Raw genomic sequence first — 21,407 nt, 5'->3', positions numbered from 1 at the left:
GTATGTTATATAAATATATATCAAGGTTTTGTTGTTTTATTTTGGTATGTTTTTCATTTTTTGAGACAAAGTTTCTACGTGTAGCCCTGCTGTCCTGTAATACACTCTGTAAACCAGACCAGGCTGGCCTTGAACTCAGAGATCCGCCTGCCTCTGCCTCCTGAGTTAAATGTGTGCACCACCCCTGCCCAGCTTTTGCTAATATTCTTAATTAATAAGTATGACTTTAGAATGGCCAACTGGGAAAGTCAGAGGGAATTATACTTTAAAATATGTATATTCTAAAGCCACCATTACTTTGACTAAAATTTAGTCACTATGCTCATTTATATGGAAATGTCAAATAACATTCAACGGCATTTTTAAATCAAGAGAGCACGTTTTTAGATTGAGAAGTTATCAGTCAGAAGTCAGATCTAATCAACTGGAGTGCTTTACTAAGTAGGGAACAAATGACTAGGCACACTCAAGTCAAAGACGTCTAAAATGCACTTTTCCTTATCAGACTTTGATTCAGCATCTTATTTTTTAAATATTTACTTATTTTAATTGTAAGAATATGGGAGTTTTACTTGCATGGATGTGTATGCACCATGTATGTGCAGTGCCCATAGAGGTCAAGAAACCAATGTCAGATCCCCTGGAACAGGAGATCTGGAACACACTGAGACTGGTCTCAAAATCATGGTCCTACTGTCTTCGCCTCCAAATGCTGGAATTCTAGGTGTATGTGACCATGTATGGTAAACGAGATCATTGTGGTGGTAGATTGGAGAATTTTTTAAGATTTACTTTTGCCTACATGTATGTCTGTGTAGTACATTAAAAAGAGAACACCAGACACCTAGAAGTGAAGTTACAGATGGTTGTGGGCTGCCATGTAGGTGCTGGGAACCAAATCCTGGTCTTCTGCGGAGCCATCTCTCCATGTTGCAATTACAACACTGCAAAGACTATGCTCACCTACATCACTCAATGTCAACCAACTAGAAAGACGCCTATTAGAAAGCAAATCTTCCGCCTCCTGCACTCCTGTCATCTCAGCTACTCCAGAGACCGAGGCTGACTTGTGCCTAGAAGGTTAAAAGGAACCCGAGCAATACAGTGAGATTGCATGTCAAAAAATTGAAAAGAACAAGAGGAAAAATAGAAAGAAGAAATTATTTCTAAATATTTTCCCAAAACATTATTAATGTAACTGTTGGAAATGACATCACACTTTGTTTACTCCTCCCAAATTAAGATAAATTCAATCATCACTTACAGACTAGCCCTATTATTTAGCTATATGTATCATTTCCTAGGCAAAATAGTAATCTATCACGGAAGCATTCCTGGGTGCCTTCCTTACCTCTGCATTAGCATATTCTGATTGTAACTTTTTGCACTCATCTTTGAGTTTTTCAGACTCTCTCTCACGCTCCAGAGTCATATTATCCATCAGGGTTTGAACTTGGACCAGCTCTTTCTTCAGCACAGCGACATCTTCTATGCCAGGTCTCTGAAGCTGGGAAAGCACACCTTTTACTAAATATTACAGTTTAAGAAAACTAAAATAATATATATTTTTGAATAATATACATTTTGGAAAAGAGATCAAAATAAAAACAATCATTATTACCAATATTTGGACTTTAAATACTGAACATTGGTACCCTCCGCCAATGAGTCAACGCCCTGCCCTCTTTCCACTCCAATTAACAGTATCATCAAGCTGCACTCTAGCAAATTCACATGTATCCTTAGCATTTCATCTCCTTTGTTTTCCTTAACAAACTGTACATGTTAATCAGGACAATGACTTGGTAAACAGTGTATTTGTTCTTCTCTATTCTAAGAAGGTGGCAATGAAAATAAAGAAGCGTTCCAGCTCTGAGGGGAGCTCTTGCCGAGTGCTACAACAACAAAATTTAAACGAAGAGAAGATGGAAGCTTGTTTAGGGTTTTCAGTAGGTTGCTAGTAGTTCAGTCATCTATTCATGTATTTATTGAGTGCTATATAAAGAAGATGTCAAAGATAGGTCCACCATTGTAAAGCCATGTACCTCATGACAGATACAGTCACGGAATAGGACTTGAATGTTATACTTGTAGGATTTGAAATAAAATTTCATTCCAGACGGAGGTAATCCTAAAACTAGATGCATTTATGAGACTGGAGTGTGAGGAGATGTCTGGCGTGGTGGAGCACACCCTCAGTCCCAGCACTCAGGAAGCAGAGGCACTCTGTGAGTCAGAGGCCAGTCTGGTCTACATGGCAATTTCCATGCGCTGGCTCCACAGTGAGATTCTGTCTCAAAGGAATATGAAGTGTGAGGAAGTGACAGCTCCAGAGAGGCGGGTGTAGGAAATACTTAAAAAACCAACCAACCAACCAACAAATTGCATTGAGACAGAAACAATAATGTTAAAAAAGGAGTTAAATGACATAACCTTTATAATGTGTATTTTTAAAAATCATAGAGTACATATGTAGGGAGAAGGGTATAAGGAATTTTTCTATTGTCTCCAGTTCATGAAACTATTTTTTTAAACATTTCTTCAGCTAGATATTCAATTCAAAGCTCCCTACATGCGAGGCAAGTGCTCTATCACTTAATTACAGGCCTAGCATCATATAGATTTCATTTTAATTAGGAATCTATAAATTAACATTATAATACATGTTCCTAAATTACCAATTCAGTTTTCAGATCTTGAATTACAGTTGTCTGCTTGTTTAATTCTTCTGTCAAGTGAGTCACTTTTTGTTCAGCAGCTTCTCGGAGACTCTTTTCCTCATCATATTTTGACTTAATATCTAATTAAAGATAGCAATACAAATATTAATTTCATAATATTAGCCCTGAAGGAAGGTTTTATAAATCCTCATATATTAATCTGCAAGCTTATACACACTTAAGTCCAATTCACATTCTTTAAGTACCCATACATATACTCAGTAAAATTGTGATTATGTTAAATTCCACTCAAAAGTATGCTACTTAGCATTTTAACATACATACATATAATATTTTACCAAAACCATCTAATTAAAAAATATACAGTATGAATAACTGATAGCATAACCAAGTGTTAAATCTCCAATATATTATAGGTTTATTTTAAATATAAATAAATTAAATTAAATTTATTTTAAATGCTACTTTTTAATCATTAAATCAAAAAACAAAATTTATCTTTAAATTTCAAGAAGAATCTACTAAAGAAAAAACACTAAAGGACAAACAAAATAATTAATACAGCAACTCATGTTATTAAACTTCATTAATTCCTCCACAGCCACACATAAAATATTAGATGGGTCCCTAGGGCATATAATGAAGAAGAGGTAGTAAAAATTATTTACTGGCTAAAAAAAATTCAGACTCAATATACCTGCGATTTCAGTAGCAAGTTGGGCTGCTTTCTGTTCAAACAGATCTTTCATCTGCTTAAGGTTAAAATTTTCTGTTTGGGCTTCTTCTAATTGTTGCTCTAAAGACTGTAGCTCTAGAAGAGAGCATAGCAATGTGTTAAATGTATATCACTTACAAACACTCAATTTTTGTAATTTGTATCACAATCACATAGTAGTAAAGAAAATCAATGTGAATCCATTCCCCTTAGGGGAATATAATCACATTTCACAATATTGAACATACGTGATTTACTTAGGGTACAAGTTACAATTTATTAACATAATTTATAAATGAAAAATAATTAGAATAGCCTCCAAATATCTATACCTATTTGTTTAGAAGTTTGGTTTTTGAAAAATTCAGATCTTACTTTATAGCTAAGGATAGATTAGAACTTGTGACTCTCATGCCTCGGCCTCTGAAGTGCTAGGTTTACAAACATATACCATCGCACCTACTTTAAAATGTATTATGAATTTAAAGTAACTTAGGACAAGAATTGCCTTAAAATGCATTAGCCAAAGCATGCAGTCAATGCCTGCTACTCTTCATTCCTAGAGAAATTCCTTAACTGCAACATCTAACCTCAGAGTGTAAGCTGGTCTATCCAGCGAGCATCCATCTACTCAAAAAAGCAGCCACAAATACGCTCGTCTCATCACTTATTCAAGAGCTATAGACATATCACCCCTCATAAAGACTTGAGTTTTCTTTAAGCAATCATACTGGAGTAATAGTGCAGAAGTTTACTCAGAACTTCAGAATGTAATGGACTACACAACTGATGAAACTGTGCCACAGATAACTTTCTAACCCAACACATAAGCAATATTTTTACTGTTTTACAAACACCAAGTGTAAACATAAACAAAATTCTTTGTCAGGTATTAAATGTAAGAAAGGATAAGAAAGAAGAAAAAGAAAACATTTTAAAAATCTGTTTTTAATTACCTGCTGATGAATCAGTCACCAAGCCATCAGGGTTAGCCTCCTTAATGAAAACAGAGCAACAAGTCAATGCGGTAAAGGAGAAGAGCACACTGCACAACTGCCATGTCTGCCACGGGAAGTGACAGGGTTGGGGACAATCAGAACCTGATGGTTCTCCTCCTTTCAGATCTGTACACGGTGACATTAGATGGCTAGTGTAATTCACTGCAGGTGGCCAGGCCAAGAACTTATGTATGCTTGTGTAAAACTCTGAGTGTCATGCAACTGCCATTAAGTTGCATGACACTACGGTGGTATCCAAAATTCCATACATTCAGTCATAAACTCTAATAGAACTCCCCCATCTCTAGAACACAACCTGAGCTCTTACCACATTCCCCATACAAGCTACCAACATCCACTGCTAGACTGTAAATACACAAGCCTAACAACGTGACCGATTCAGTCACACAGGCACTCACTGACTATTTCTCCAGGATCAATAGCTCAAGCTGTGACAAGGTCACACTCCTTCACCTTTGAACTTTCAAGTCTTGCCCACCAGCACCTGCATACTATCAGTAAGGGATCCCTGTTACACAGCTCTCTTTGGAAAGCATCACTCTCAAGAAACCATTCATAAAGGAACACTCAAAATTTTAATAAGACTTTGCTTAGCATATGAGCCTGATTCTACAGCCTTGAGAAATTAATAATGGACTTTAATAACTGTCGCATTCACTAAGTGGTCAATGTAATTCATCTACTGAGTGTATTCCCTGTGAGATTTGGTCATAGTATTCTCTCATTTAAGCACTGTGAATTTACAGGGAAAAATATGTAGCAACAAACATGTGATGTAATAGATCATTACCTTGATTGTACCCTTACTATAAGCATAAAGACACCTATAATAAACTTATATGTGCCATCAAATGTCACAATCAATAAGAGTATTGTGTCAGGGTGGGGCAGTGGATAGACACTGGAATACAGGTCAGTATTAGAGCACTTGCCTAGCACAGAGGCCCCTGAGGTCCATCCCTAACAGTGCAACATTTTTAATTAATTAAAGATATCTTTTTAAATTAAAAAGTCATCAATCAGCTCTAAAAGAAAAATAAAGGGTTGACAAGATGGCTCAGTGGGTAAATACACTCATCACTAAGACCTGAAATCAACTCCTAGGGCCCCAAAAAAGAAATCTACTCTCACAAGTTGTTAACTAACCTCCACATATAAGAAGGTATACACACACACACACACACACACACACATATGTATTCACATACATGCACACACACACACACACACACACTACTTTATTAAAAAACTAGACATGATGGTACATGCCTTTATCTCAGCAGAGGCGGAGGCAGACCTCTGAAAGTCTGAGGGTAGCTTGGTCTGCATAGTGAGATCCAGGGCAGCCAGGGCTATAGAAAGACATTGTCTCAAAAAAATAAAAAATAAAAATAAGTAGAAAGAGCAGAAGGAAGAGGAGAGAAGGAAGGAGGAGGATGGAGAAGAGGAGGAGGAAGAAGCAAGAGAAAAAGAAAGAAGAACAAGGAAAGTGGGAGGAGGAGAGAGGAAAAGGAGGAAGGAGGAAGGAAAGAAGCAGCAGCTGCTGCTGGTCATCGTCATCAAGAAGGAGGACAAAACTGTATCTCTTAAAGTTAAAATCATCCATGCACTGGGAACAAAAATTACTATCTTTCACATTATTTTCATATTTTAAAGGGTGAAACTCATGTGAAGGAATAAAGGATTTTCCAATAAACCAGATTTTTAAAAATTTCTCTACGCACTGGATTTAGACATGTTAACTGCTAAAATAATCAATATTTAAAATGGATTTGCTTCTAAACAGAAATTTACTATGAAGATAATTTATAACTTACACTACAGAGAATTTATAAAATATTACACTGGCACATGCCTATAACCCCAGAAACCTGAAGATGGAGGCAGAAGAATGAGTTTCAGGCTAGCCTTAGCTATATAGCAAATTTAAGACCAGAATGGACTAAATGACCAAGACCTTGTTTTTACCACACACACACACAAACACACAAATACACACAAAACACACACACAAGTACACACATACAAATACACACACACACATACACACACACACACGTCATCTCAAATGTAGTAAACGGTTTCCATGTTAGGTAGGCAAATGAAGTACAAATACTGACAAATACTAAGCCCTCTTTAAACAGTAGTAAGACTGGTATTTTTTTGTTCACTGATTTATTACTTCCATTTTCAATCCAGGTAGTTTTTGTAGTACAAAGAAAAAAACGCAAAAAAGAAAAAAGAAGAAAGATCCTAACTGAAAGTTACAATGTGCTAAGATAGTGCATAAGCAGATTACTCATTATAAAAGCTGTTTGAGGGAATTTACTTATTTTTAAAAACAAATACTATCTCTGGACTTTCAAAACTCATATTTCCTTTTCTTTCTAAAATACAGCTGATATAATTTTTACATAAAATTACCTTTTGATAAGATATCTAGAACCCACCGATAATCACTTTCTGTATCAATATTTTCATATGTATTTTATGCAGCTAACCATATACATAATGCCACATAGCATTTCAGCTGATAACTATGTGGAAGATAATAGACATGAAACTTTTCTACGACCAAGTGACAAACAAAGTAATGCAGTGACATGCATTGCCATACTTGTTTATGATCCTGGAAAAACAAGCCTTCTGTGTTACCACTCATATACAATGTGTGTAGTACTTAAGATCAGATAATTACAATAAGCCACTGCAACTACTATATGTGCTTATTATGTTATATTGGTATTTCAGAATGTACTATCTAATTAAAAAGAAAGTTTATTGTGAAAAATTGCCAGGCAAGTCCTGAAGGATGTTTTCCAGGGGAAGGCATTGTTATCACGAGAAACAACAACTCCACTGTTACTGCCCAATCTCTTCCAGTGGGATGAGACGTTTTGGTTTGAGCCTCAATTTTTTTACTCACTCAAGTATATTGTCAGAAAAATAGAATAGCAAAACTGGTAACTGATTCTTTTTAAAAATAATATATAGAGAGATAGATTAGATGATGGATGGATGACTGGACAGATGATAGATAGATAGATAGATAGATAGATAGATAGATAGACAGACAGACAGACAGACAGGTTTTTAACTGTGTGTGTACATGCGCACACATATGTGCAGGAGGCCAGAAGAAGGCATTGGACCCCCTGGAGCTGGAGTTACAGGCAGTTATGAGCTGCCAGATGTGGACCCTGTGAATGAACCGGAGTCTTCTGCAAATGCAGCAAGCACATTTAACTACTGAGCCATCTCCCCAGGCCCGACCCTTTTTGAGACAGGGTCTTGCTATGCAGCCTAGGTGTCCTTGGACGCACATTCTCCAGCCTCAGCCTTCCAAGGGCTGAGATCACAGACATGCACTATCACACCTGATATAACAAATTCTTAAGGAAATATGTTAAGAAGCCTTTTCTTTGTTTCCCATTATTTGTGTCTATTCATTAGAACTATATATACTATCTTATAAGCTATTAAACAAAAAATGAAACAGTAAGTTGTTCATATCAAGCTCCTTACAAAAGGGTATAATGCTTAATTTTCAACAATTAAAAATAAACATGCTTCAAGAATTTGAAATGCAATTACTTGCTGCTGTAGCCTTTGATATTTTTCTAGTTCTTTCTTTAATTCTTCTGAGTACCATTTTTCTTCCTGATGAAAAAGATTTTAATTAGTAAACTTAAAATTAAAAGTTTTTAACCTGAAACTCTGAAAATAAACAAGCATTATCATGTTTATTCTTACCTTAAGTGAGGCTTGTAGGTCTTGGACCTCTTGTCTGAGTAGTGTTATATCATCTCTTAAGACGATGGGGAGAGAGGAAATGTCCTTTAATTTACAAGCTTAGCAAATAATAATTAGTAACTATTAATGTTATAGCTTTTGTAATTATCGTAAAAACATTGTTTTGTGTATAAAAGACTTTAGAAAAATAATTTCACTCTTAAAGCATATGGTTTACAAATAAAAACAATTTTCATGAAAAATAATCAGATAACTGATTGTTAAATGCCTGGAGCAGAAACAAAATATCTTCTATTAATTTATCAATAATAAGCATAAGTGGCTTCCTCATGCAGTTAGCATAAAATCTAACACTGTCAGCAGGACTATAAAATGTATAATCTAGCCCCTGCCTGGTCACTCTCCCCTTCATTCACGTGGCTGCAGTAACACTGGTGTGTTTCTGGTCCTTGGATGTGATACGGAGAACTTTCTCCATTCTGGTATTCTCACCTAAGACTCAAACTGACAGGAAGGTATGGAGACAGGTTAAACAAGGGAAGAAGACCATGAGAAATGAGGGTAGATTTAAATTAAGTAATATAAAACATCACATTTTCAGAGAGCAATTAATGTTGACATAGCAATTATATCACATCCACATTCCATGACAATATCACATTTTAAAACCAGCGTACTGTACCGTGTCATAGCAAGACTGGCCTCTCCACCATGACCCGAGTCATTACCAGCATCATGAACTGCCTGATAGTGTTTGAAAAGTTCATCAGCAGAGCCAAGAGACTTCATACACTGGGGACATATGAAGCCCTATAAAAAGGGGCACAAATTAAAAAAAAAACATTTAAGTTTGAAGAATAACACTTTGCATTTATGAAATATGGTCAAATGTCACACTCATATCATAATGTTACTAAATAAATCATAATTTATGTTAAACTCTACTTCTGATATCAAAGAAAGGTATTTCACTAGCCTGCTTAAAGTATACAAAATATAGAGAAAACACAGATACCATTTAGGCTGCATCAATTAAAGCTAAAGAAATGTATTCTAGTATGAAACATTATTTCTTTTTATTTTTCTTTTTTTCTTTTTTTTCCTTTTTTAAAAAATTTTTTATTAATTTATTCATGTTACATCTCAATGATTATCCTATCCCTTGTATCCTCCCATTCTTCCCTCCCTCCCATTTTCCCCTTATTCCTCTCCCCTATGACTGTTCCTGAGGGGGATTACCTCCCCCTGTATATGCTCATAGGGTATCAAGTCTCTTCTTGGTAACCTGCTGTCCTTCCTCTGAGTGCCACCAGGTCTCCCCCTCCAGGGGATATGGTCAAATATGAGGCACCAGAGTACGTGAGAAAGTCATACCCCACTCTCCACTCAACTGTGGAGAATGTTCTGCCCATTGCCTAGATCTGGGTAGGGGTTTAAAGTTTACCGCCTGTGTTGTCCTTGGCTGGTGCCTTAGTTTGAGCGGGACCCCTGGGCCCAAATCTGCCTATCATAATGTTCTACTTGTAGGTTTCTAGGACCCTCTGGATCCTTCTATTTTGCTATTCTCCCATGCTTCTCTCATCTAGAGTCCCAATAGGCTGTCCTCCCCTCTGTCCCAGTTTCCTGGTAAGTGAAGGCTTTAGTGGGACATGCCCCTTGGGCTAGTATGCAGATATAAGTGAGTATATACCATTTGAGTCTTTCTGCTTCTGGGTTAACTCACTCATTATGATCATTTCTAGCTCAATCCATTTGTCCACAAATTTCGGGAAGACGGGTTCTCACTACGTAACCTTGGCTGTCTTAGAACTCACTATGTAAATCAGGCTGGCCTTGAACTCACAGAGATTCACCTACCTCTGACTTCTGAGTGCTGGGATTAAAAGCATGTGCTGCCACACCCAGCTATTCTGGGTTAGTTGAGAACATTTCCCATCATGATTTTTCTCTCTCCGTATATTCCCATTAGTAAAGTAAGATTTGTTCTAATCTACTCATAAACGTGTAAGAAAGGTAAAATGATGAAATCATCTTGTCACCAAAGGAAACACTCAAGACTGTTCAGTGTCTCACATAGAGTTCTATGAGAGAACTGTTGTGATCAGAGACGATCCTTAGCTGTGTGATGGTGCACGCCTGTAATCTCAGCAACTGGGAAAGAGGCAGAGGATCAGAAGTTTAAAGTCATCCTCGGCTACACAGTGAGTTTAAGACCAGCATTGGCCACATGAGTCTCTGTCTTTAAACAAGCAAGTAAAAAAGCAAATGAGTGAACGAATGAGTATGAATGAGCAAATAAAAAATGATTGCTAGCCTAAGGCTAACACAATAAAAGCCCAAAGATAGTGTAAAGCCTAATATAACGTAAAGACCTAGTATCGCAGAATTAATATATGATTAAGACTATCGTTGATAGTGCTGTTGAGGACGCTGCTGTATTCCCACGTTTTCTGGATTAAATTATGAGATCAGCAACTAGATTATAACGTTAGTATTCTACAGTAGATATACTGGAGGTTATTTTACTAACAGTAAACAACACTTTATTAAAATTTTCAGCAATAACAAAAAATGTTTATTACAGTGGGTGTCATGTACAGATTACTGATTAGAGACAGCTAGAATAAGTAAAATATCTTAAACTCACTGACTTAACCCTTAAAAGTGACTTACTTAAAACAGGTCTTTTAATCTGCTAACTTCCCAGTGACTTTACTCAACATGTATATATTTGAGAATAATAATAATAATAATAATACCAACAACAACAATAGCAGCTCTGTGAAAGACACAAATTGTAAAATATAGTCCCAGCCAACAAAGAAAGTGAAAGACTGATGACACACACAGAAAAGTATCTTTTTATAGAACGGAATCAATGATTAACCAAAGGACATTATATATGGCTATCTGACTACAAACTGTATTAACAAGTCAAAGGCTGTAAGAACTCTCTCATTAATGTACTGATGCTCTTAAAATTATTTGTTTGACAGATCTACAAATTGTTAGTGGCATTCATAGTATTACATTTTATTTAAACATAATTAATCAACACAAAAGAAACCTCATTCAACTTTTATTCTCTTAAATTTTTACATTCAAAAGTTTCTACAAATAATAAAGTTTCCTACACTTTGCACACCCACATACTCCCACTAAGAGCTCTGAAGACTCCTTACTCCAAATCCTTACTTTTCCCAACTACCAAAGCACGTCAGTTCTGAAACCACTCCCAACCTCTACGAACCCAACCTAGTCTTCACTCTAAACTATAAGAATACCCCCCATGCAATCTATTTTGCAGGGTATGGCACATACCCAAAATATTTAAGTTCGCTGAATCAAAAATAAAACAACAGTGAAAACCTCATGAAGTTTTTACTTGCATAATTACGATAATTTGGTTGCAAGAAATACATTTTATTGCATTTAGCAAGTGCAGGCAATTCTAGAACATTCCTGTATTTCAGATGAAAGGTGAGACACAGTATATATGAAGGTAAGAACAAGTAAGTGTACCCTGACTTTGAAGAGTCTATGAAAACTAAGGTGTGCTTTGTGGGAGTATAGAAATGGCCATCTTTTCTTCATTCAATAAGACCTAAAACAATTCTCTGTGAAGATCGTGCACTGCTGTCTTGCATCGTATCTCATGGGGACTATCACTTTACTTTTGAAGAAAATGTCCTTACCATATAACAACAACAACAAAAAAAAAAAAATAGAAAAACACTGTCCCAATATGTTCTCCTTGACCCTCTTATCACAGCTCTTTCCCTACGATTTAATAATGCAAGTGGTTTCAGCTATCATTTATACACTAGTCCAAATACAGAGCCAATACTATTGGGGCAGCTCTGGGCCCACACACGCAGGATCATACATCCCTCCCTGCATCCCACAGGCATTTTGCACACCATAAATCCAAGCCATGGCTCATTTCTCAAACTTCTTTTTATCAACTTTCACCTTTCAACATGAACTATAAACCTAAGAAGTATGAATGACTTCCTCTACCTCTTTGGTAATATGACACTGTACCTAAGCACTCTCCCTTTCTGTTTTCCTCTTCACCTACACTGCAGCTTCTCTTGTTCAGTTACTATCTACTATACTGACAAAGGTAATAACATTCCAAATGTTCCTATACCTAGCCTATTTTATTTTATTCTAACTAATGGATGTTCTGCATAGCTGCCAGAAGCACCTTCCTAAAACAGATTCTTCAATGTTCTATACTAATCATCCACATGACATACAAGTTCTTCCATGGCCATTCTCCTAATGACCCATATAATCTGATGTCCAAACCCCTCCCAATCAGCACTACAAACTTCAACAATAGTAACATGACTGTGTCTCTGAACACAGCATGCTACCTCCAATCTCTGTGCCTTTACATATACTGCCTTGCGTCCTCCGACACCTCCATTAACTTGTTCCTTGACTCCAACTAGCAATATATTAACTCTTCTCACCTCTATGCCCCTATATGGGCAATGTGGTACTTTCATCATAAATACATATGTGTGTATGTTTGTGTGTGTATTATACATTGTATGTTTATGCAATGTATGTGTGTGTTTGTGTGTGTATTATACATTGTATGTCGGCAATAAAGAAACTAGTTGTCATTAATAGTTGCAAATAATGAAGTCTTCCAAAAACAAAATGAGTTAAGTTTTTTTCAACTTCTACTCTTTTCTTTGGGCATTGATGCAAAAACAATGTTATCTCCTAGTCAATTATGATAGCACATACCCGTTATCCTAGCACTCGAGAAGCAGACACAGGAGAATTTTTAGTTCAAGCCCAGTTTAGGCTACCCTATCATCTCTGTCTCTGTCTGTCTCTATCTCTGTCTCTGTCTCTGTCTGTCTGTCTGTCTGTCTGTCTCTCTATATATATATAGATATAGATATAGATATAGATGGATAGATAGATACAGATATAGATATATATAATGTCTATCACTTATATATAATGCATGACATAATCAAAGCTCACTGATAGAAAGAAATAGATAAATATTGCCAAATACTTCTATAGAGTAGATATACGTAAAGAACTATGGTAACACAAGAGAAGCACTATCAATTCATCCACTGAATAAAATATTTACCCATATATTTGTACATATTTCATGTGTATCTCATATCTATCTTACTGAAGCTTCACTTAGTATGTATTAACATATATTCATGTAAATATTGTTCACATGGGATTGTAGAATTGGGTTCTAAAAATTAAATGCATGTTCCCGGACAGAAATAAAAGACAGGCCCTCTGAGGATACAAAGAAACACTAGCAAAGATGTAAAGGGCTACAGAACAGAAGCACGCTCATCTAGGAAGCAGGGTTTCTACTGTACTCTAGTCACAGACCCAGAGTGAAGGGCTGGGGTCAACAGGTGAATAAATGCAGTGATTCCCCTATGAAACCACTGAAACGAACAAAAATAATCCATGGTCTTGGGAGTGTACTTTTTCTGGACACTGAATTAACATTCTTAGTAGCTAAATGGCATGCGTGAAGAATATTCATCAAGCATGTGCCAAACACTTGGTTTAATCCCCAGCATCACACACAGGCACCAAGACAGAGAAACAGAAACAGAGAATGAGAATAAATAATGCAATTAGACTCCAAATATATTTAGGTGTTTGTGTGTTTGTTTGTTTGTTTTGAACTCTGAAAGAACCTTCTATGATAATCTGGCTGAGATTATTCTTTCTTCAAACATGTCTGTTGTCTACCACCATATTTCACACTGGTTTTGTGTTTAAGTTAGTATGCTTCTAGCCTGTTTGATAACTGTTGTATGACTCTAGCTGACATGCTTGTGGTATAAAATAGCATATCAATAACAATATTTAGCCTGTCTTTTCTTATTTATTTTGTAACTTCTACTAATAGCTAGTAAGAAAATTACAGTGTTCCTTGAAACTCTATCCCTCTTACATTATTTACCCTTTACAACTTCAGTTTTTTGTTGCTTTGTGTTGTTTGAGACACAGTCTCACATTGTAGCTCAGCCTGGCCTTAAACTCACACCAATCCTTCTGCCTCAGCATCCTCAATTCTGAGATTACATGTGTAAACCATAGATTTTATTTTTACTATTGCCTTTAATTAAGACTTTTGATGGTAGGCACTATGAGGGCCAGTAGAGTAATGACGGCATTGAAGTTTGCCATTTTGTACCTAAAACTTCTACACACCAGATTAGTACCTCAGGAAAAAAAAAAATGACTCATTCCTAAGAGAAAACCTTAGAAGTAATATTCCAAATGGATGGATTTTCTCTGTGTCCTAAATATTTAAATAAAACTTAAATTTTAGCATAGCAGTGAGAAAAATAAATCTTTGTAAAGCAAATATATTTGCCTGCCTTAACTCATATTAAAGCTTTGCATGAAATCTCAACAGCTTAAGTATTTAATCAGCCAACTGGTATTTTCCACTTTTAATTCTATCAAGATTATTTAATTCCTGTAGCCTACTTATTTTACCTTGTTTAACATTTCAAAAGACATTTTCTAAAAATTATTAGTATGATATACATATATAGAAAGAGTAATAAAAAGTTTATTAAAACTACAACACCCATTTTAAAACATAATTAGCTTCTATAACTGCACATGAATGAAGCAGGTGAACCTGTTAGCTCATGGAATTTGATACTAAATCTCAATATAAGATACTCTTTTTTTCAAATCTATATTCAAGGGACCAAAGTTGCTAGACAGATAAACTGTCTAGAAATATTCACAAGCAAAAAAAGTGCTAAAAGTAGGCAACTTCATCTTTCCAAATTTGTCACCAACTTTCAAAAGCTAGTTTATTAAAGGTTAAGAGCAATAAGTCCTTTGCTCAAGACTTGTTATCTACAGTCCTTCCTTGGATCCAATGCAGCTAAAAACTTACCCTGTGGAAGGCACTCCTGTGGAAACAAGGGTCCTTTCAGTCATGAGGAAATGCTTACATGCCAAGTGCCTAGGACTGCCACCTCTGTTATAATACAACAAAGACAAACTGACTCTTCTAGTAGACAGCTAAAAACACACTAAACAGAACTCTAAGACCTTTCTGCCTCCATCTTTGCTTGCCCTGCTTAGACTGGCTTGGCCAGTGAAGCTATGTGCATCGTCTATCTGTTCTTGTCAACTTTCTTCTGACTGCCCCACCTAAACCACCATCTGTCCTCTTCACAGACAGCATCTATGATGGAAACTTACTGGTGTGCCTGCTTCATCTTCTCTCTCCTTTACAACTGAAGCGCCCTGCTCCATGAGAAGCGCCACACACATGGTGAGTGAGTGTGCTGGTCAACTTCTCATATGCGGCTGCTTCATTCAAAAGCAGTCACACTGCCTCTGGCAGTACCAAGTTTCATTCTTTTACAATATTTGTAAAGGAACTAAGAAATTTATGGTTTTTGCATATTTCAAATTTTAAATACTTCAAATTTTAAAAATAAGCTTATTGCAAGATCACCGTGGAAATTCTTTCCCTAATACTTTGCCCACCCAGCCTCAGATATGCACCAGCCCTACCCTGTAGAGCAGCGGTTCTCAAGTGGAGGGTCATAGCCCCTTTGAAGGACCAATGACGCTTTCATGGGGGTTGCCTAAGACCCCATCCAAAAGCACTGATGTTTATAATTCATGACTATAGCAGAATTAGTTATGAAACAGTAATGAAAATAATTGTATGGTTGGGGCCACCACAGCATGAGGAACTGTGTTAAAGGGTCACAGCATTAGGAAGGTTGAGAACACTGCTCTAGAGAAATGTCTCACACTCAACAATGGGTGACAAAGTACATTTCATCATTTCCAGTGGATCCAGAAAGCAAAAACAAAGGTGGAACCTTAGATTCAGGTTCCAATGCTGTTGAGACACAAAATCTACATATGCAAAAATCATTTTAACCTGAATGCATTAATAAATCATTTATATAAAAATAATCCTATAAATATTGATAATGCCACTTTATATTTCAAATTTCATAGCAAAATATAAGTAAACATTTATATTTATTTACAAATTCACAAAAAGAAAGATGGAAACAATAGAAGAAACCAAGCAGACTACCCAAGGGCCTTTTTCCTTATTGATTCCTCTCTTAAGCATGCATAATTAAAGCAATCCATATTCCCTTGTAGCATAAAAGGGAACCAACACCAAGACAGGAAAAACAAAGCTATTTTGAGCAACCCACAACCAAGCTGCCAAAACAATATATAGAGGACCCACAGTCACACTGGAGTCACTAAGCTCCTGTCCTCTTGTCTCATATTCAGTGTGCACCTCCTGGTAATGTTCCGACAAGTCAGTAGCTGTTACACATCTTTTCATACACAATGGGCAGATGAAACCCTGTGAAATAACAACTTTTAGTTTTTAGTTTCTTCTTTTATTAAAATAAGACATGAGCATGCAAACATATATAAGAAGGAATAAACAAATCTCTTTTTAGTATAGGTCAGGGATGTTTCAAGGTGTATCTGCAAAAGGTGAAAGGTGCTTCTGAAGCAGAACTTTAAAAATTAGTTCCCATTTTCACATTAGAAATTTTCTTTGGTTTATTTGTTCACTATGGTATGCAGCTGCTTTAGTTCAAACACTCTTGGCTTATGCTTTTTAAATTATTTTTTTGTTTGTGGTACTTTGTCCATCGTTATCTGAAACCCAGTACTGGAAAGTTAGATTTTATTTTAGATCAAGATATTTCTAGCAGGTACAACAAATACCTTTATGTGATATGTTCTCAACAAAGAAACTGTCTTAATTAAAGTAATTTTAGTCTTTACTGTGTTCTACTCAGCAAAGATCACATCTTCCCATAGCCATAATCCCCAATACTAGATGTTTCCTTCTGATCCTCTGGGCTAAGTAAGTCTGTGGTGTTCTGAATAAGAATGCCCCCCCAACAGGCTCCTATCTGCGAATGTTTAGTCATGGGGGTGGCACTATTTGAGAAGGATTAGAATTGATTAAGAGGTGTGGCCTTGCTGGAGGAAGTGTGTTACTGATTGTGGGCTTTGAGGTTTCAGAAGCCCATGCCAGGCCCAGTCTCTCTCTTTGTGTACATACCAGCTTTCGGCTACTGCTCCTGCGTGCTGCCATCCTCCCCGCTGTGATGATAACAGACTGAAACTCTAAGTAAGGCCACCAATTAAAAACTTTCCTTTGTAAGAGATGCTTTGGTGTCTCTTCACAACAACAGAACAGCAACTAAGACAAAACTATGCCAACAATATCTACATTTTAAATTATAGGATATTATAGTGACTTATGGCTTGGGATTATGTCAGATATGAATAATAAAAGAATAAGCACATAAAGGCGTTGAGAACAGATGGACAAAGTAAATTAATACAACAGTAGGAATAAAGGTTTATAACTTAGGAGTTTTTGATATAAAAACAAATGTAGACTTAGGTCCCTAAGACCTAGTCAGTTCCTGGGGCATGTCTTAGAGAGGTCTGTTTTGACCTTGGTGCCTTCCTGTTTCTCTGTTTTTGTCTGCTTCTAGATGCCATGATAACCAGCTTTGCTCAGTAATGCCCTCTCTGACACAGTGTTCTACCCAATACAAGCCCCAATAAGAGAGCTAAGCAACCATGGACTGCCACCACTAAGCCAAGATAAATCCTTCTTTCTTGTGGTGGTTTGAACAAGAATGGCTCCCATAGGCTCATATATTTGAATGTTTGGTCATCAGAGAGTGGCAGTACTTGACAGAAATTAGGAGGTGTGGCTTTGTTAGAGTCGGTGTGGCCTTGTCGTTAGGGGTGGGCTTTGAGGTTTCAAGGGCCCAAGCCAGTCAGTGTGTCTCTCTCTCTGTCTGCTGCCATAGACCTGGATGCAGAATTCTCAGCTCCATGTCTGTCTGTGTGTCATCACGCTCCGGCCATGAGGACGATGGACTAAAGTGCCCAGACTGTAAGCAAGCAGCCATGAAACACTCTGTTTTCTAAGAGTTTCTTTGATCATGGTGTCTCATCACAGAAACAGAACACTGACTAAACATTCCCCTTTTGTTGTTTAATTTCAGGTAATGAAAAGCTGTCTAGTATAATATCTAAAGCACACATATTACCCAGTACAAAGGAAGGCATTCAGTAAACATCACCTAGTATCACCATCACTATATTAGCCCCCCTCTTTCTGTGTGTGTGTATGCGTGTTTGTGTATGTGTGTGTTTGTGTGTGTTATGAGCACAAGTATACATGTAAGGGTGCACCATCGTACATGTGTGGGTACACATTACATATATGTGCAAGTGCATATGGAAGTCAGAAGAGAACTAAGCTTCAGTGTTGCTCCTCTTTAAGACAAGCTCTCTTAGCAGCCCAGAACTCAGCATGCAGACTCAGACAATGCTGGCCCTCCAGAGTACTCCAGGGATCTTCCTATTTCTACCTCCCTAATGGTGGAACTGCAACCACACATCACTACCATTTTATTTAACATTGTGGAGATAGAACTCAGTTCCTCCTTGCAAATACTTTACCAATGAAGATATCTCTTAAAATTCCGTCATGCCCTTGTTTATATCTCATAAAAGGAAATTATCCAAGGGGCAAGAGCAAGAAACACAAATTCACCTTTTTAAAAAAACTGGTCAAAGAGTTGTCTTCCAGACACCCACATCTCAAGTCTAGAACTACAGAACAGCACTTTAAAAGATGGCTCTTGATGGTTTTGGTTTCTTTTGGCCACTAAGGGTTTTTGAGTATGTTTTATTCTGGTCATCACTGTTAATGGAAAATGGGCACACCCAGCCATCCAACCATTCATTAAAACAGATTTGGTGTATGATTATTTTGCTCTAGCTACTAGATGTGCTGTTGAAAACAAAGTAAAAAAGACAAACTCGCCTCTCTCAAGAAGCTTACAGACTTACCAAGAATATTGTTTTAGACTTCACAAAACCAAAAAAATCCTTCTGGACCTGCATTCAGAGCACATGCACAGTCTCGGCCCCTCCACTGTCACACCCTGGTGGCAGCCAGCATCATACTACAGACAGATGTCCCTACACACCCACGCTTTGCCTGCTATGTTTGTTTTCAACGTGGCAGCTAAACAGGGTATTCTATGACAAACATATTATCAAATCTTGTCATTTCCCTGCTCCGGATTCTCCAGCGGCTTCTCTAACTCAGAGAATTAAGCACTAAATGTGTATAATGTCTACAAGGCCTGAAAGAAGTGGCCTGATTACAGCACGGAGCCAGCCTGCGATCACTCAGCACTCTAGAGCTACACGAGCCTCCTGGCTTGTTTTCAGCACACCAGTCTGGCTCTTAGCTCAAAGAGTTCCTGTGCCTGACACTTCCTTGGCTCATTTCTTCACCTTCTTCAGCTCTAAGACATGCCATCACCACCCTTTCCACTGGGAAAAATTTCAGTGACAACTATATAAACCTAGAGCTTCAAATATACATGTACTCCATCTTCTTTTCTGCTTATTTTTCTCAGTAACACCAGTATCTATCACAGTATATTTTTAGATTGTTTTGTTTCTTGACTGCCTACATAGCAAATACCAGGCCATCCAGGGCATGGGGTGAGATCTGTCTCCAAAACAAAAACGTCTGTATCGTGAACATATGTAAACATAGTCAAAAAAATTAACAAGTAAAATCCAACAATATACTAAAATAGTAGTTAACGACACATCATTGTCAAGTGAATTTACCCTAAGAATACAAAGGTACAGCAATATTATTTTAAGGGCATGTAATTCATCATGGAACAAAGAAAAAATCATATCAACATGTAATACATGTGGGAAAAGCACTCTGTGATAGGCAAGATTCATTCAAAAGGATAAGGGAAGGGAGAAGTGGGGAGAAGACAGCAGGCAGCGTGTGCACTGCTGTGATGTGCAGTAGGGCTGTGGACTGCAGGTGCCTTGCTTTCTTCCTAGACTGGAGAGATTAGCCGAAATTTAAGGCTTTTACAACTGAGACTGAGTATAGCCATAGGTTTTCTTTATTCTTTTTTTTTCTATAATGAACAAATATTATCTGCTTCTTGAAAATAAAAGTAGTAATACAACTTTAATGCTTTGTAATTGAAATTTAAGCTTATTTACATTTCCACTATGTTTTAATAAGTTAACAAAGATAAAGTTTAACAAGTCATAAGTGAAAACAGAAAATACTATAAAATATGACACACAACCTAATGCTTAATTAATAGCTTATAATAGTACAAACATACACATTAAGTGTAGGTTCTTGAAAAAAACTAAGATATTCTTCATTAAATTGAGATGATGACAACATAAAAGACAAATTGATAATATTAATTTTCAGTCTTAATACAGTTTTTCAGTCTTATATTCAAATACTGGTTACTTGTATAAATAGAACTCAAAAGTCACACTGTAATAATGCAATTTATGAAAAAACTTCCCTATGAACATAACTTAGGTTCCCAATCATTTTTGTATTCACTGGTTTTTCCTTAAGTAACAATGAATTTTATTCTCTATAACATTTCATACCTCTGAAGAACTTTCATTATTGACATCCACTGTATTTATAGGCGCTGCTGATGAATCTAAATCAGATCCTTGAGAGCCAACTCTCCCAGGAGTCTGAAAAAGAAAGGAGAAAATCAAAGTTAATATAGCAACAAAATATGTTAAGATATTATATTAATAAGCTATGCAACAACATAAACTATGCCACACATGGAAAGTAAGCATGCTCACGACAGCCAGCAGTACCAACAGTTACCCGTACGGAATAGTGACCTTTGCTCTGTGCACAGCAAGATCTCTATAAGCATTTCCAATTTTTATTTTGTTTAAATAAAGCTTTTAAATATAATGCTTTATAACCTTCAATCCACTTTCATAAAACATATTTAATCACAATGGTATCTCGGAGACAGGTAAGACATCTGTCCCTGTGGAAAAAACTATCAATGCAGCTAAATGACACACTGTTAACAACCAAAACAGACACAAGCAAGGGGGGAGGGAGAGAGAGAGAAAGAGAGAGAGAGAGAGAGAGAGAGAGAGAGGCATGCAAGCCTCCCACTTTACCCAAGACTGAAGGAAGGCACACAAACTAAGAAACCTGCCAAGGACACATGACTAATAAATAGAGGAAAAGGTTTTAATTGGAACAATGTGGTTCTGAATCACTCATCAATACTGATTCTTTATTAGAAATCCTACAGAAATGTTCAAGTACCCAAGATTGAA

At 36.7% G+C, this 21,407-nt stretch overlaps 1 protein-coding gene across 1 annotated transcript in view; it reads right to left on the bottom strand.

Moving 5' to 3' along the window:
* Positions 1-21,407, bottom strand: part of Eea1 (early endosome antigen 1) — a 101,682-nt gene that overhangs the window by 54,306 nt on the left and 25,969 nt on the right. Inside the window, exons 2-9 of the mRNA XM_051139909.1 lie at positions 20,700-20,792; positions 8,851-8,978; positions 8,169-8,223; positions 8,010-8,075; positions 4,353-4,392; positions 3,379-3,492; positions 2,679-2,800; positions 1,352-1,507 (exon numbers count right to left, since the gene is read on the bottom strand). Coding sequence (XP_050995866.1) covers positions 1,352-1,507; positions 2,679-2,800; positions 3,379-3,492; positions 4,353-4,392; positions 8,010-8,075; positions 8,169-8,223; positions 8,851-8,978; positions 20,700-20,792 — 774 coding nt within the window. The remainder of the gene's footprint in view (positions 1-1,351; positions 1,508-2,678; positions 2,801-3,378; positions 3,493-4,352; positions 4,393-8,009; positions 8,076-8,168; positions 8,224-8,850; positions 8,979-20,699; positions 20,793-21,407) is intronic.

Source organism: Acomys russatus, chromosome 31, assembly GCF_903995435.1.
Source record: "Acomys russatus chromosome 31, mAcoRus1.1, whole genome shotgun sequence".
Taxonomy (NCBI): Eukaryota; Metazoa; Chordata; class Mammalia; order Rodentia; family Muridae; genus Acomys; species Acomys russatus.
This window is presented reverse-complemented; position numbering and strand designations above follow the sequence as displayed.